General features: G+C 28.8%; 4 protein-coding genes across 4 annotated transcripts; 2 read left to right on the top strand and 2 right to left on the bottom strand.

Moving 5' to 3' along the window:
- Window positions 1–5,288: 5,288 nt before the first annotated feature.
- GO595_009597 (histone H3.2) lies at window positions 5,289–5,705 on the bottom strand (the record flags this gene model as incomplete). The annotated part of the gene is made up of 1 exon (XM_067923300.1): window positions 5,289–5,705. The coding sequence occupies one exon, from the start codon at window positions 5,703–5,705 to the stop codon at window positions 5,289–5,291; it is 417 nt and encodes a 138-aa protein (XP_067770218.1).
- A 457-nt stretch (window positions 5,706–6,162) lies between these two features.
- GO595_009596 (glycogen phosphorylase) lies at window positions 6,163–9,009 on the top strand (the record flags this gene model as incomplete). The annotated part of the gene is made up of 1 exon (XM_067923299.1): window positions 6,163–9,009. The coding sequence occupies one exon, from the start codon at window positions 6,163–6,165 to the stop codon at window positions 9,007–9,009; it is 2,847 nt and encodes a 948-aa protein (XP_067770217.1).
- Window positions 9,010–9,397: 388 nt separating this feature from the next.
- GO595_009595 (ubiquilin-1) lies at window positions 9,398–10,036 on the bottom strand (the record flags this gene model as incomplete). The annotated part of the gene is made up of 1 exon (XM_067923298.1): window positions 9,398–10,036. The coding sequence occupies one exon, from the start codon at window positions 10,034–10,036 to the stop codon at window positions 9,398–9,400; it is 639 nt and encodes a 212-aa protein (XP_067770216.1).
- A 285-nt stretch (window positions 10,037–10,321) lies between these two features.
- GO595_009594 (E3 ubiquitin-protein ligase UPL4-like) lies at window positions 10,322–13,585 on the top strand (the record flags this gene model as incomplete). Its single annotated transcript, XM_067923297.1, has 1 exon — window positions 10,322–13,585. The coding sequence occupies one exon, from the start codon at window positions 10,322–10,324 to the stop codon at window positions 13,583–13,585; it is 3,264 nt and encodes a 1,087-aa protein (XP_067770215.1).
- Between the last annotated feature and the right edge of the window lie 1,241 nt (window positions 13,586–14,826).

The following is a 14,826-nucleotide window of genomic DNA, read 5'->3' as shown; positions in this document are numbered from 1 at the left end:
TATTTGTATAAATGAATGTAATCTTTGTAATGCTCCTGTTTGATCATGTAAATCACATAATAAAGATCCCATTTGATGTTGATCAAATTATTTATTCGACAGCAATAATTATATCTCTAATCTAAATATAATGTCAATGATAATTTCCAATATTGTTCTTTATTAATATTAATACTTAATGAATAATTAATTTAGAATTCTTGTATTAATCTTTATACATCTTTTGTATATATTCTTGATTATGTAAATTATATAAATGTTGTTGTTTAATTGATTTGGAGAAGTTGCGTTATTGGATTTAAATTATTTGTTGCAACCATTTTCCAAAACTTGTCAAAACTTTTATTTTAACGTTCGTTTCATATTACAAGAAGAATTGGATCTCGTTTAAATTGGTTATATTTTTACTTATGGATGAGTAGTTGATTAAGTCAGAAAAAAAATCAAAATTTTTTTTTGGCTTGGATTCCATATTAGATGCCAAAAAAATCAGTAAAATATTAATCTTTATAGAGTTTGTAAACTTACTTTCGCTCTTTGGTATGGGTTCTTCTGATGTATCTTATGGACAATCAATAGGTTCTGGTTTATATTGCCCAACTGGTTATGGATCAAATTCAGGATAATTTTATGGAGGACTTTCAGGAGGATATCCATGAGGTGCATCTCCATCTATTATTGGTTCATAATCTTAATCAATTTCTTAAAGATAAATAAAAATAATGTTTTCTTCTGAACATTGAATATTATTAGAAGACTTTTGACAATTTCATGTGCATGGATTTTTTGTTATCTTAAAGTGTGTTGCAGGTGGATATAATAATTCATCTTTATTATTAAAAAAATCTTTTACTGTTTTCATATTCATTTTTGCTTCTATTTTAATGACATAATTGGGATTTTCATTATAAATTGAATATAAACTTGATGACACCAAAGTGAATGTTCTTGTAACATAAAAAAAAATAATATTTTTGCGAATTAATATAGAGGAAATAATATAATTTTCATTGAAAACAGGATGATTTAACTCGATTTGTTATAAAAAAAATCATATCACCAAAATAAAATTAAAATATTTTTTTATCTATATCATATTTTTTTTAATAAATTCGATAAATAAATAATCTTCCATATCATAGATCATATAAATATATAAAAAAACAATATTATCACACTTTTTTATTTCAGACTTTGAGATTCAGGAAATTGATGTTGGTTATAAATTAATGTTTATGACATTATAAATAGGATGTATCAAGATATGATCAAATTAACTTTTTATCATATATATATATATATATGTATTTACTTTATCAAAATATTAATATTTTTATATCAACTATTACCAGTCTGGAGATCATATATTGAAAAAGAAAACAAAGATAATAAAAAATGCCAAATATAAAAGTGTCAAATTTATTCACAACCTGATGCCTTCTCAACACCAAAAAGAATTTGTATCATTTATTAAATGGCAAATCGAACAAAAAATATTTGATATTAATGGTAAATATGTTTCTCATGAATATTGAATGTTTAATAATTTTTTTTGGAATTAATATAAAATTAATGAAACAGCACTTCATTGGGCAACACGCAAAGGTCATTCTGAAGTTACAAAAGTTCTTCTTTTACAAGAAGGAATTGATATTAATGCTAAAGGTATTTATTTATTTTATTTAAAAGTTATTTTAATAATTTTATATTTCAAAATAATATTTGGAAATTATTTAAATTATTTAAAACAGCACTTATTTATGCATCTTTAAATGGTCATACAGAAATAGTTAAATTACTTCTTGAAAAAGAAGGAATTGATATTAATGCTAAAGGTATTTATTTGTTTTATTTGATATTTATTTTAATAATTTTATATTTCAAAATAATATTTGGAAATTATTTAAATTATTTGAAACAGCACTTATTTGGGCATCTTCAGAAGGTCATACAGAAATAGTTAAATTACTTCTTGAACAAGAAGGAATTGATATTAATGCTAAAGGTATTTTTTTGTTTTATTTAATATTTATTTTAATAATTTAATATTTCAATATAATATTTGGAAATCATTTAAATTATTTTATACAGCACTTTTTTTAGCATCTAAAAAAGGACATACAGAAATAGTTAAATTACTTCTTGAACAAGAAGGAATTGATATTAATGCTAAAGGTATTTATTTGTTTTATTTGATATTTATTTTAATAATTTATTATTTCAAAATAATATTTGGAAATTATTTAAATTATTTAAAACAGCACTTATATGGGCATCTAAAAAAGGACATACAGAAATAGTTAAATTACTTCTTGAACAAGAAGGAATTGATATTAATGCTAAAGATATTTATTTGTTTTATTTAAAATTTATTTTAATAATTTTGGACTATTTCAAAATAATATTTGGAAATTATTTAAATTATTTAAAACAGCACTTATATGGGCATCTAAAAAAGGACATACAGAAATAGTTAAATTACTTCTTGAACAAGAAGGAATTGATATTAATGCTAAAGATATTTATTTGTTTTATTTGAAATTTATTTTAATAATTTTGGACTATTTCAAAATAATATTTGGAAATTATTTAAATTATTTCAAACAGCACTTATATGGGCATCTAAAAAAGGACATACAGAAATAGTTAAATTACTTCTTGAACAAGAAGGAATTGATATTAATGCTAAAGATATTTATTTGTTTTATTTAAAATTTATTTTAATAATTTTGGACTATTTCAAAATAATATTTGGAAATTATTTAAATAATTTAAAACAGCACTTATTTTAGCATCTTCAAAAGGTCATACAGAAATAGTTAAATTACTTCTTGAACAAGAAGGAATTGATATTAATGCTAAAGATATTTATTTGTTTTATTTGAAATTTATTTTAATAATTTTGGACTATTTCAAAATAATATTTGGAAATTATTTAAATTATTTTATACAGCACTTATATGGGCATCTAAAAAAGGACATACAGAAATAGTTAAATTACTTCTTGAACAAGAAGGAATTGATATTAATGCTAAAGGTATTTTTTTGTTTTATTTAATATTTATTTTAATAATTTAATATTTCAATATAATATTTGGAATTTATTTAAATTATTTGAAACAGCACTTATTTTAGCATCTTCAAAAGGTCATACAGAAATAGTTAAATTACTTCTTGAACAAGAAGGAATTGATATTAATGCTAAAGATATTTATTTGTTTTATTTAAAATTTATTTTAATAATTTTGGACTATTTCAAAATAATATTTGGAAATTATTTAAATAATTTAATACAGCACTTATTTGGGCATCTAGATATGGTTATACAGAAATAGTTAAATTACTTCTTGAACAAGAAGGAATTGATATTAATGCTAAAGATATTTATTTGTTTTATTTGAAATTTATTTTAATAATTTTATATTTCAAAATAATATTTGGAAATTATTTAAATTATTTAAAACAGCACTTATTTGGGCATCTTCAAAAGGTCATACAGAAATAGTTAAATTACTTCTTGAACAAGAAGGAATTGATATTAATACTAAAAATATTTATGTACTTTATTTAAAATTTATTTTAATAATTTTGTATTTCAAAATAATATTTGGAAATTATTTAAATTATTTAAAACAGCACTTATTTTAGCATCTTCAAAAGGTCATACAGAAATAGTTAAATTACTTCTTGAACAAGAAAGAATTGATATCGATACTAAAAATATTTATTTGTTTTGTTTCAAGTATTTTTAAATAATATGATATTTCATATAAACATTTGGAATTACTTTCAAACATATAAAACAGCGCTTATAATAGCATCAGAAAATAAAAAATGCAGAAATTATTCGATTATTTGCAGACAAAATTCAACATCATAAATGTGATGACATAATAAAACTAAAAGATTCTCAAGGATAAAAGAGGAAATATTTAAATATTGAAATAAACATTTCCTAAATTCAGTTTGTTTTAATACATTATTATTAACGCATGAAATTTGATAAATATTATTATTATATGAATCAAAATTTGATAAATAGAATATTTTATATCATATTTCATTTCATGATTTTCATATAATTTGATGATAATTTTTGTGAAAAATATTATGAAAAAAAAATTATATTTATTTAATTGATTTAATGGTAGATAATAAAATATTATTATATTTAGAAAAAATTGATTTATTAAATGTAATTCCATTATTATATAAATTATTTACTGTCGATACATAATAATCTTCTATGAAATGATCAGATTGGAAAATTTTATGAACACACTTTTATATAGGGTCTGTTTATTTCCGAATAATATTTTATTAAATCATTTTTTAAGCCTGAAAATAAACAAATAAATACCAATATAAATCTGCTTCACTCACCCTTTCTAATCCTACCTAAAAAAATAAAATAAAATAAAAAAATTTTGCACATGCTTCCAGATTTTCGTTGGATTTAATAGAAGATATATGTTAATACTTTACTTTCATAGAATTCTTTTACATTAGTATAAATTCCAATTCAGAATATACATCAGAAATTTCTTATCCTTTTACGTATATAATAGATACAATCTCGGATTTAATTTCATTTATTATCTCCAAATATATCAGGTATTCGAATAAATATTGAATTCGAAATTATAGTATTGTTTATGATAAATATACCACGATAATTATAATATATCCACCAGGTACAATAAATAAATCATATTCATTACCAAAAATCAAATTTTTTAATATTTCAGGTTATTCATTTTCGAGAAGTAATCAAATTGAAAATATTATGCTTGATGAAAATGTTCGAAATTCATACTTTTTCACATTTTTTCTAATTCAAAGAAACTCGATTTTCGAAAATCGAAATGTTATTATCATTACTGTTTGCTCAATAATTAGTGCTATTATTGTTATATCTTTGCTTGTCATTTTGCTCATTAAGATCAATAATTAGAAACATCCGAGTGATGAACAAGAAGAAGAAAATTATGAGCAAAGTAATTACGAAGTACAAGCTCATTTCAGGATAATAATTTATCATTAACTAATCTGTAAGAAGATCTATTCGACGATGATTTTAAAGAAAAAAATTTATAAATAAAATTTAGACATTGGTTGAATATTTAAATATTTCTAATAATATTTATATATTTTTGTAGGTTTAATTCAAGTTTTCCATCTTCGTTCGAATTTCTAAGTATAGTTTACTTAGATTACAAATAAATTTCTCGAAAGTTGGAAAGAAAAATTTATCCGAGAAAGATAACTATTTATTGATTTGTTTGATTTTAGTTGCGTTCACCACGAATGCGTTGTGCAAGTTGTACATCACGTTCCATAATTGTAACACGGTTTGCATGAATTGCACAAAGGTTTGTATCTTCAAAGAGTCCTACAAGATAAGCTTCTGATGCTTCTTGAAGAGCTGCAATAGCTGATGATTGGAAACGAAGATCACCACGAAATCCTGACGCAATTTCACGGACAAGACGTTGGAATGGAAGCTTACGGATTAAAAGGTCTGTGCTCTTTTGGTATTTACGAATTTCACGAAGAGCAACTGTACCTGGTCTGAAACGATGTTGTTTCTTAGCGCCTTGTGAATCAACAACTGGTGTTGACTTACGAGCTGCCTTAGCACCGAGTGATTTGCGTGGAGTCTTACCACCAGTAGATTTACGAGCTGTTTGTTTTGTGCGAGCCATTATGGAAATGAATTTGTGAAAATGGAGGGAAAAATTCGAAAGCATTTTTTTGCCATTATGCTCCTATTTATTTTGAAAGGAATTTCATTTCTATTTCTTTAACGGACATGTCAAATGATAACCAATTGAAAATTGTGAAGTTTGTTAGGAATTTTTGATAACAAAACCTTTATTTCGGTTTCCCAAACAGGAACATAAAAAAAGCAAAAACATAATCAAGAACCCATAATCACTGCATTTTTTTCTACTTTATTATCCGAAACAAAATCACATAATTATTTTATATATATTTATTAAATTTTTATAACAATAACACTGCAAATTCTTTTTTCATTCTCCATCCATTCCATTTTTGAATTTTCAAATGAACCGCCGAATTTGATAGCGATTAGCCTCTCGAAACGGACCAAACAGCTCTGAAAAAGTGGTGCTTTGGTTATGCACAGCCACTTTGTTTATGTACAACCAAAAGAAACCGGCCCATAATGTTCGTCCGTTATTTGTTGGGAACGAATTTAACCAACAAGCGCCGCGCGACACAACTCTTGATGTCCTCTCAAAAAATGTGAAGAATTCAAAGGGCGACGAACACGACAGCGCTAAGCACGCGCTGCTTTGGAAGCTCATGGAGGAGTACATCCCCGCCGAAAAGAGCTCAGTCCAAATCTCATTCGTTAACCACATCGAATATACCATCGCGCGATCGCGTTTTAACTTCGACCGATTCTCGGCGTATTTGGCCGCGTCGTATTCAGTAAGAGACAGACTTATCGAATTATTTAATGATACAATGGAGTACTTCATTATCTCAAAGGCGAAAATGGTCTACTACGTTTCGATCGAGTTCCTTATGGGGCGTTTCCTTCGTAACGCGCTCCTCAACCTCGAAATGGAAGACTTGTACCGAGACTCATTACAAGAATTGGACGTAAATATTGACCAACTATACTCAGAAGAATATGACCCAGGATTGGGAAACGGTGGCCTCGGGCGCTTGGCTGCTTGCTTCATGGACTCTTTGGCCACATTGAACTTGCCTGCGTGGGGATATGGATTAATGTATTCATTTGGTATGTTCAAACAAACAATCGGCGAAGACGGAAGCCAGATCGAAATCCCGGACTACTGGCTAAATTATGGCGACCCATGGCGCGTACAGAAGCCCACTGTGACACATAATGTCGGATTTTATGGATCTGTCGAACATGGCGTATGGCATCCGGGCATCCAAATCATTGCCGTTGCCAACGACTTTTTGATTCCCGGATATAAAACTGATAATACGTTAGCATTAAGATTATGGTCATCCAAACCAACCTCTGAATTAGACGAAGAGAAGTTCCGTTATGGCGATTACTATGATGCCGTTTCGCAAAAGCAATGGTGTGAAAACTTAACATCAGTTTTGTATCCAAATGATAACACAGCAGAAGGTAAAGAAATGCGTCTGATGCAAGAGTACCTAATGTCATCGGCAACGTTACAAGATATCATTCGCCGACTTAAGACCCAACAAAATGCAAAGATTCAAGACCTTCCAAAACTTGCTGCCATTCAACTGAACGATACGCACCCGGCGGTTATGGTGGCAGAACTGTTACGGTTATTGATCGACGAGGAAGGGCTTAGTTTCACTGAAGCGTATGAGATTACAACGAAAGTGTTTTCTTACACATGTCATACTTTAATGCCCGAAGCATTAGAGAAATGGGGCATCCCGTTATTTGAGAAAGTTTTACCACGTCACATGCAAATTATCTATGACTTAAATCAAGCCTTTTTGGATCAAATTCGAGCCAAATATAACCCGGGCGATGAAGTCATTAGTAAGTTATCTATCATTGAAGAATCGAATCCGAAACAAGTTCGCATGGCAAACTTAGCAGTGATTGGATCACATACAGTAAATGGTGTAGCTAAGATACATTCGGAATTAATGAAGAAATACGTCTTCAAAGAATTCGCTGAGTTATTCCCCGAGAAGTTCCAAAACAAAACGAACGGAGTAACAATTCGTCGTTGGTTACATCATTGTAATCCAGGGTTAACATCATTAATATGTGAATCATTAGGTAATGATAACTGGGCACAAAACTCTGAAGAGTTAACTGGAATATTACGTTATTTGGATGACAATGAATTCTTCTTTAAGTGGTTATCAGTGAAACAATCAAACAAACAAGCGTTAGCTACTTATATTAATGATAAACTTGGGATTCAATTAAATCCAAATATCCAATTATTTGATATCCAAGTCAAACGTATTCATGAATATAAGCGTCAGACATTAAATATATTTAATGTCATTTATCGATATTTAGAAATATTAGATCTAAATGAAAATGAACGAACAAATATTACTCCACGTGCTGTAATATTTGGTGGTAAAGCTGCGCCTGGTTATTATGCAGCTAAGAAGTTAATCAAATTGATTAATAATGTATCAAAGGTTGTTAATAATGATGAAAATGTTGGAGACTTATTAAAGGTAATATTCATACCAAATTATAACGTGTCAATCGCTGAATTAATTATCCCAGCTGCTGATATTAATGAACAAATATCTACAGCTGGTACTGAGGCATCTGGTACATCGAATATGAAATTTGCATTTAATTCAAGTTTGATAATTGGAACTTATGATGGAGCAAATATCGAAATTGGTGATGCAATTGGTAATGAAAATGTTTTCTTCTTCGGAGCTAAAGCTGAAGAAGTCGATAAGTTACGTGAAAATGCTTATCAAAGACAAATTAATCCAAAGCTTAAAAGAGTATTCCAAACTATACGAAGTGGATTATTCGGTAATGCTGAAGATTATGAATGTCTTTTATATCCAATTGAACATGGAGATCATTATTTGGTGAATTATGACTTCGAATCTTATATACAATGTCAACGTAGAATCGATAACGCTTATAAGGATCAACATCATTGGGTTACAATGTGTATTAAATCCACCGCAAATATGGGAAGATTTAGTTCTGATAGAACTATTACGGAATATGCTGAACAAATTTGGGATATTAAGCCTCATATGTTGCCTCCTTTCGTACCTACTAATGGTAATGGTAATATGGGTTCATCTGGTATAATTAATAGCAACACTGGTAGCATAGGATCATTAAGAAGACATCAACAAATGTCTTTGGGTAACCATGATCAAGGTAACGTGGCAATAACAAAGGGTTCTTTCGGTTCTTTGTCTAGAAGAAACCAACCAATACCAGTGGCTGTACCAAAGCCTCCAATTAAAGAAATGAGCTCAGATTCTTCAGATGAAGGAGAACCAATCGATATCTAAAATGAATTTGCTTCGGCTTTATTTATGAGGGGAAAAAAAATAATAAAAATTTAAATGTGAAATTGTTTCAACATCAATAATTTGATGGCCGAAATGTGAAATGAAAATGCAAATCGATTTCAAAAAAATGCGTTTTCTACAAGAGAAATCTTCATTCTCATTGAGTGAGGAATGCAAATTTAAGGAAAATAACATTGTTTTTATCATTATTGTCAAAAAATAAAAAAAAAAAAATAATTCATTAAATTAAAAGATGTGTTATCATATAAAATAATGTTCTACTTGAAATTTTATTATCAAGAGCCAAAAGAAATGAGTTTCGAATTTCCAAATTGTTTGCATTGCAAATTAATAAATTTGTTGATAAAAAATTTTATGTTATATTTATTCAAACAAAGCAATTAGAGGAGTACGGATAGTCGGTTTCATCTGGAGATGAACTAAAGAATAAAAATGGCAAAGGAGCGTTCGAGGGACAACTTGCGTTTTCTGGAATAACCGTCGTGTTTTCTGAAGGAGTTTGAAACAAACCGTCGATATCGGCTTCTTCAATTTCTTTGAAGTTTTGCACAATTTCATTAAATCCACCAGGGATAACTTCGCAATTGTTCATGTTTAAATCAGCTATTCTACTAAGTTCAGTAATACTATCTTGAGATGCAAAGAATTCAAGATTTGAATGAAAAAGATCATCCATTTCATATTCATTGAAGATATGTGGCATACGTTCGATGAGGTCTTGATACTTAGGAGAGTTCATTAATTGTTCTGTTAGTTGAGATTCAATTGTTTGTCGAATATCTGTAGGTCCTTCATGAGCAAGATATAAAATGCTGCCATTACGAATCCCGTAAAGTTCTACCTTGTCTTGATCGTTAAGCACTTTTCCATCATAAAAAAGATTTTGATAAATCGGTGCAACGCCTAATTGTTCGAAGATAATGTTTTTAATATCGTATATGGCTGTTCCATGCGGGACTTCTACAAACAATGTAATTCCTGAAGAGTCCTTAATTTCAAGTTTCATTCAGAAGATTTTAATTTGGTTGCAGGATCAAAAAGTGACATGTTATAAAACCGTTTTTTTGACTTAAAAATTGGAAAAAATTATCAGCTTTTTCAGTTAGAAATTTATCCTTAATCACAAATAAAAATATCTTTTAATAAACAAAATTAAATTAACTTTCTTTGATTATTAATAATGAAAATTTACTAGAAAATCTAGTATTTAAAATACTAATAGGAAAATGCTTTTCTTCACAAGAAATTCGTTTTTTATTATGGAAATAAATTTAACACAAGAAGAACAAAAATGGATTTTCTAGGGTTCTCTCTTAATTTAGAATCGTTTGATGTCGCACTCCAACTCTTGCTTTCAGATGATGAAGAATGTCAAATGGATGGGTTACAAATTTTATCAAATATTTTTTTATATGGAGCCCAAGAAATATTAATTATTTTGCCAGTCGAAAAGGCAACAGTAGCATTGGCCAAACTGGTTTCACAATCTAACAACCAAGAACTCTTGAATTTAGCAAGTTCTTGCGTATGTAATCTTTTGGAAGCAAATCTTAACGCAATAAAATATCTTGCTTCCAACGGTTACTTAAAAGGTTCTGCAGTAGCAATCAAAAAATCAAGTAATAACCAATTTATTCAAAACGTAATCAAATCTTATAGCATTTTTGCAGAATACTCACCAAGATTAATCGGTTCAGAAATAGGAATTGATACATTTTTACACTGCTTCAACAAGTTGAGTCCCATCGAACAAAAATCAGCTGCTAAAGCAATGGAAAATATTACAAATACAATCACAAGTCAAAATGATTTAGCTCATCTTGATGCCATTTTTAAACTGTTAAGCCATAACAATGAAATTGTTGTTACGTCAGCTATCAAAACAATTAACAATATAATACAAAATAATGACAAAACAAAAATACCTTTAACATTTGTTCAAGCATTAATCGATGGAGTTAATACTTTTGAAAATGGTAATACACTTGTTGTAGCTGTTCGAATTCTTGTTTCATTATCTTGTGTTAATGAATTTGCAGAAGAAATGATCAAACGTGGTATTAACTTCAAGAGACTTCTCTTTGAAGATTACAAAGGTAATACCAGCGAAATCAAACGATTAACCTTAAATGTTGTTGTCAATCTTCTTCCAGATATTGACTTTCCTGAAAGTTATTGGAAGCCAATGAACCGAACTCTTTCAGGTACTACAAAGATTGCAAAAGAAATTCAACCGATTTTATTGAAACTCCTTATTGAAGAATCTGGATGGGAAACTTTAACATTAGCTGGTCTTTCGGCAATCCAACTTGTTGCGCCATTTCAACCATCAATTGAACTCTTTAATGCAATGGCAGGTCTCATTCACACTCCTCTTTTTGCGCCATTTGTTTTGATGTTATCCAAAAACATGCCAGATCCGACGGTTATTTTTACTAACGGTTTTATTCCACTTTTTAAGAAGACAAAGCCGATAGACGATCTGAAAGAATGGTACACTAATTCCCTTAATAATCTTATTTCTAAATATGGTGCATTATCAAGTTTAAGACAGCGCACTAAAAAGTTTAAGACTTTTAATGATCTTTGCAAATATGTTATGAAAAAAGATTTAAAGCCATTTCAATTTCTACTTTTTGGCTTGATGAAACAAACGAACAGATTTCTTAGACAAATTAATGAAATTCCTTCATCTTTAATACCAGCAATTAAGAAAATCAGTTCATTAACTAATGGAATACTTAACTTTTTACCTATGAATAGTTGTAGAGATCCTTTACAGCATTATACACCAGATGTTCTTCTCTCCAAATCCTTAATTTTTGATTTCAAAACCCCAGATGAAACATTTGAAAAATTACCTGTTCATTTAGATCTTGACTTTTCTGGTATTGAATCATGGTACAAACTTAATCGCAAAGTTGTTACCAATCAAACCATTGTGGATTACATAAAAACTAGCAAATATAAAGACATCATCATTTTGGAGCACCCCGAAAAACTTTACAATTCGCAGCGCGGACTTTTTCAGAGGAATTTAAAAATACCAAATATAAAGTCTTATCATTTCCGTTTTAATAACCATGATTTCTCTGCTTATGATTTCATGTTCCATTCAGTTGCACGTTCACTTCAAGCTCCTGAAGATATAGTGAATGATTTAAAACTTGAGTTAATTGAAGGTGATATCCCTCGTTCTAAACTTATAGTACCACTTTCTATCCATAAGAAAACACTTCTCGCTCTTAAAGTTTTATCTAGAATTCATAATTTATTACCAAATGTTAATCTTCATAATGATAAACTTCAATCACGTTCACTCCTTAATATGTCATCTCTACTTCTTACAAGTGGCTTTTTATCACCATCTTCACAAATTATATATCATTTTCCATTTATATTTGATTTTGAAGTTCGTAAAATCTTCTTCAAAATCATTGCATATGATCTCCCATACTCATTACCATTCATTGATAGTTATTTCTTTAAGGTTCCTTGGAATCCACGACTTAATAATATGCGTGTAAAATGTCATCTTCATCGTAATAATCTTTTTGAAGAAGGAAAACTTATGCTGGAGGTTGCAGGACCAGGTATGCTTCGTCCTGATGTCTTCTTTGATAATGAAGAGGGAATTGGCGCCGGACCAACGCAAGAATTCTTTACACTTTTCTCGCAAGAGTTGTGTAAAAAGTCACGTAAGCTATGGCGTGATAACTCTTCTGAGTCTTCTGAGTATTGTTGGCATGAACTTGGTTTATTTCCACGACCAGATGCACCTCCAGAGCTATTTTACACGATTGGACTCCTTTGTGGTAAAGCTATGCTTATGGACATGATACTTTCCATTCCATTTAATCCTGCTTTCTTTAAGTTAATGAAAGGAAATAAGATATCACTTGAAGAAGTTGATCCACAGTTAAAACGATCTCTTGAATCAAGTGATGGTTTATTAGATTTACCATTTACATATCCAGGGATACCTGATTTAGAACTTATTCCTGGTGGAAAAGATATTGAAATAACAAAAGAAAATTTCCCTGAATATGTTGAAGCTGTTAAGAAGAAAACGACTGAGTTAACAGAGATAATGAACCAATTCAAGAATGGTTTATCGAAAGTCTTTCAAATCGAAGCCTTTAATCTCTTTACTGAAGATGAAATTTGTAATTTGATTGAAGGGGAAATTGTGAGGATTACAGAAAAAGAGCTAATTGAAAACGTTGAAATCTCGCACGGTTACTCTCAGAATTCCCCTCAAATTAAAATGCTTTTTGATACGATAGCCGAAATGAATAACGATCAGCAGTCAATGTTAATTAAATTCATAACCGGCTGTAACCGCTTGCCGATAGGCGGTTTGAAGGCGTTGAACCCGAAGTTGGTTATAGCTAAAAGAGTAACAGATGATAACCAAAACCCTGATGATACATTGCCATCAGTGATGACATGCTCAAATTACTTCAAAATGCCGGAATATTCAAATAGAGAAACATTAAAGGAAAGATTACTTTATGCAATAAATGAAGGACAAGGAACATTCTTACTGACTTAGAATAAACATACAATTGGATTTGTATTTTGGTATTCTGTTTAATAAGTAATATAAAGGACAACGTGTTGACTCAAGATTGTTTTCAATTGATTCTAAAAACAATTTCTTATCTGTAATGATTTCATCTGGAACAAGTTTTAATATAGTTGATATATTTGGTGGAGATGGGGAAATTAAAAAATGGCTTAAATGATAATTAAATCATAATTACAATACCTTCAAGTCATTCGGACGCAACATGCACAACGTATGAAATAGTTAGTAAAACTCCTTTTTGAAATCTGATTTTTTTTATTATCAAACACAAATTTACACTTATTGATTTTTTTAACAGATAAAAAAAGTTAAAACCAATTTCATATGGACAATCATCTGAAATGTCCGTTGTGTTAAACATTCGCTCGGGACGGTAAATTTTCGAAATCTTCATTTTTTCACGAGTTTGTCGGACAATTAGAGAAAAAATGCTTATATATTAATCAATAAAAATATATACTTTTAATTGGTGATAATAATAAGCCCACTTTTATTATTTTATTTCATTAATAAAGCAAGATATTTTCATTTTAGCTTGAACAATTCAACTTTTTGATTATTTATACAAATTTGAATTGATATATCCGTTATTAATATTTTCCACATGAGACCAAAGGAACATTGCGACTCGGAAACACTTCTATCAATAAATCAAGCAATTTTTGGTTTGAATGAAGAAAATTTCTCGAGATCTTTAGGTTTAATAATCAACAAATTTGATGAAATCCATCCTTTATCTTATGATTTAATTATTATTCAAATGATATATTATTCCTTTGTAATTAAAAGTAATAACGCAGATTTATTTTTGAATATTATAAAAGATATAAGAACATTTGAAGAGAGTAATAAAATCAAATCCAATATATTTGATATATTTGGTCGATTTCTTATCAATAAGTATACAAATGAATCATCTTATCTTCTTGAAGCTATGATTGAACATAATTTTCTTGAACCAAGCATTGTAAAAAACAAACATAGTGCTTATTTTGTACATTATATGTCTAAAGAAGAATTAGCAATCTATTTAAGGGAAAATGATTTTGTAAATTATGAAGAACTTTCAAAGAATGATTGGGAACTTCATAAGAAATATGTTAAAGAAGGAATCAATCCGAATGAAATTGCAACAATAATTCGAAATGATGAAATAGAAAAACTTCAAGAAATATCATCACAAACAAATTTTGACCTTGATCAAT

Source organism: Histomonas meleagridis (genome assembly GCF_020186115.1).
Source record: "Histomonas meleagridis strain 2922-C6/04-10x chromosome Unknown contig_91, whole genome shotgun sequence".
NCBI lineage: Eukaryota > Parabasalia > Tritrichomonadida > Dientamoebidae > Histomonas > Histomonas meleagridis.
This window is presented reverse-complemented; position numbering and strand designations above follow the sequence as displayed.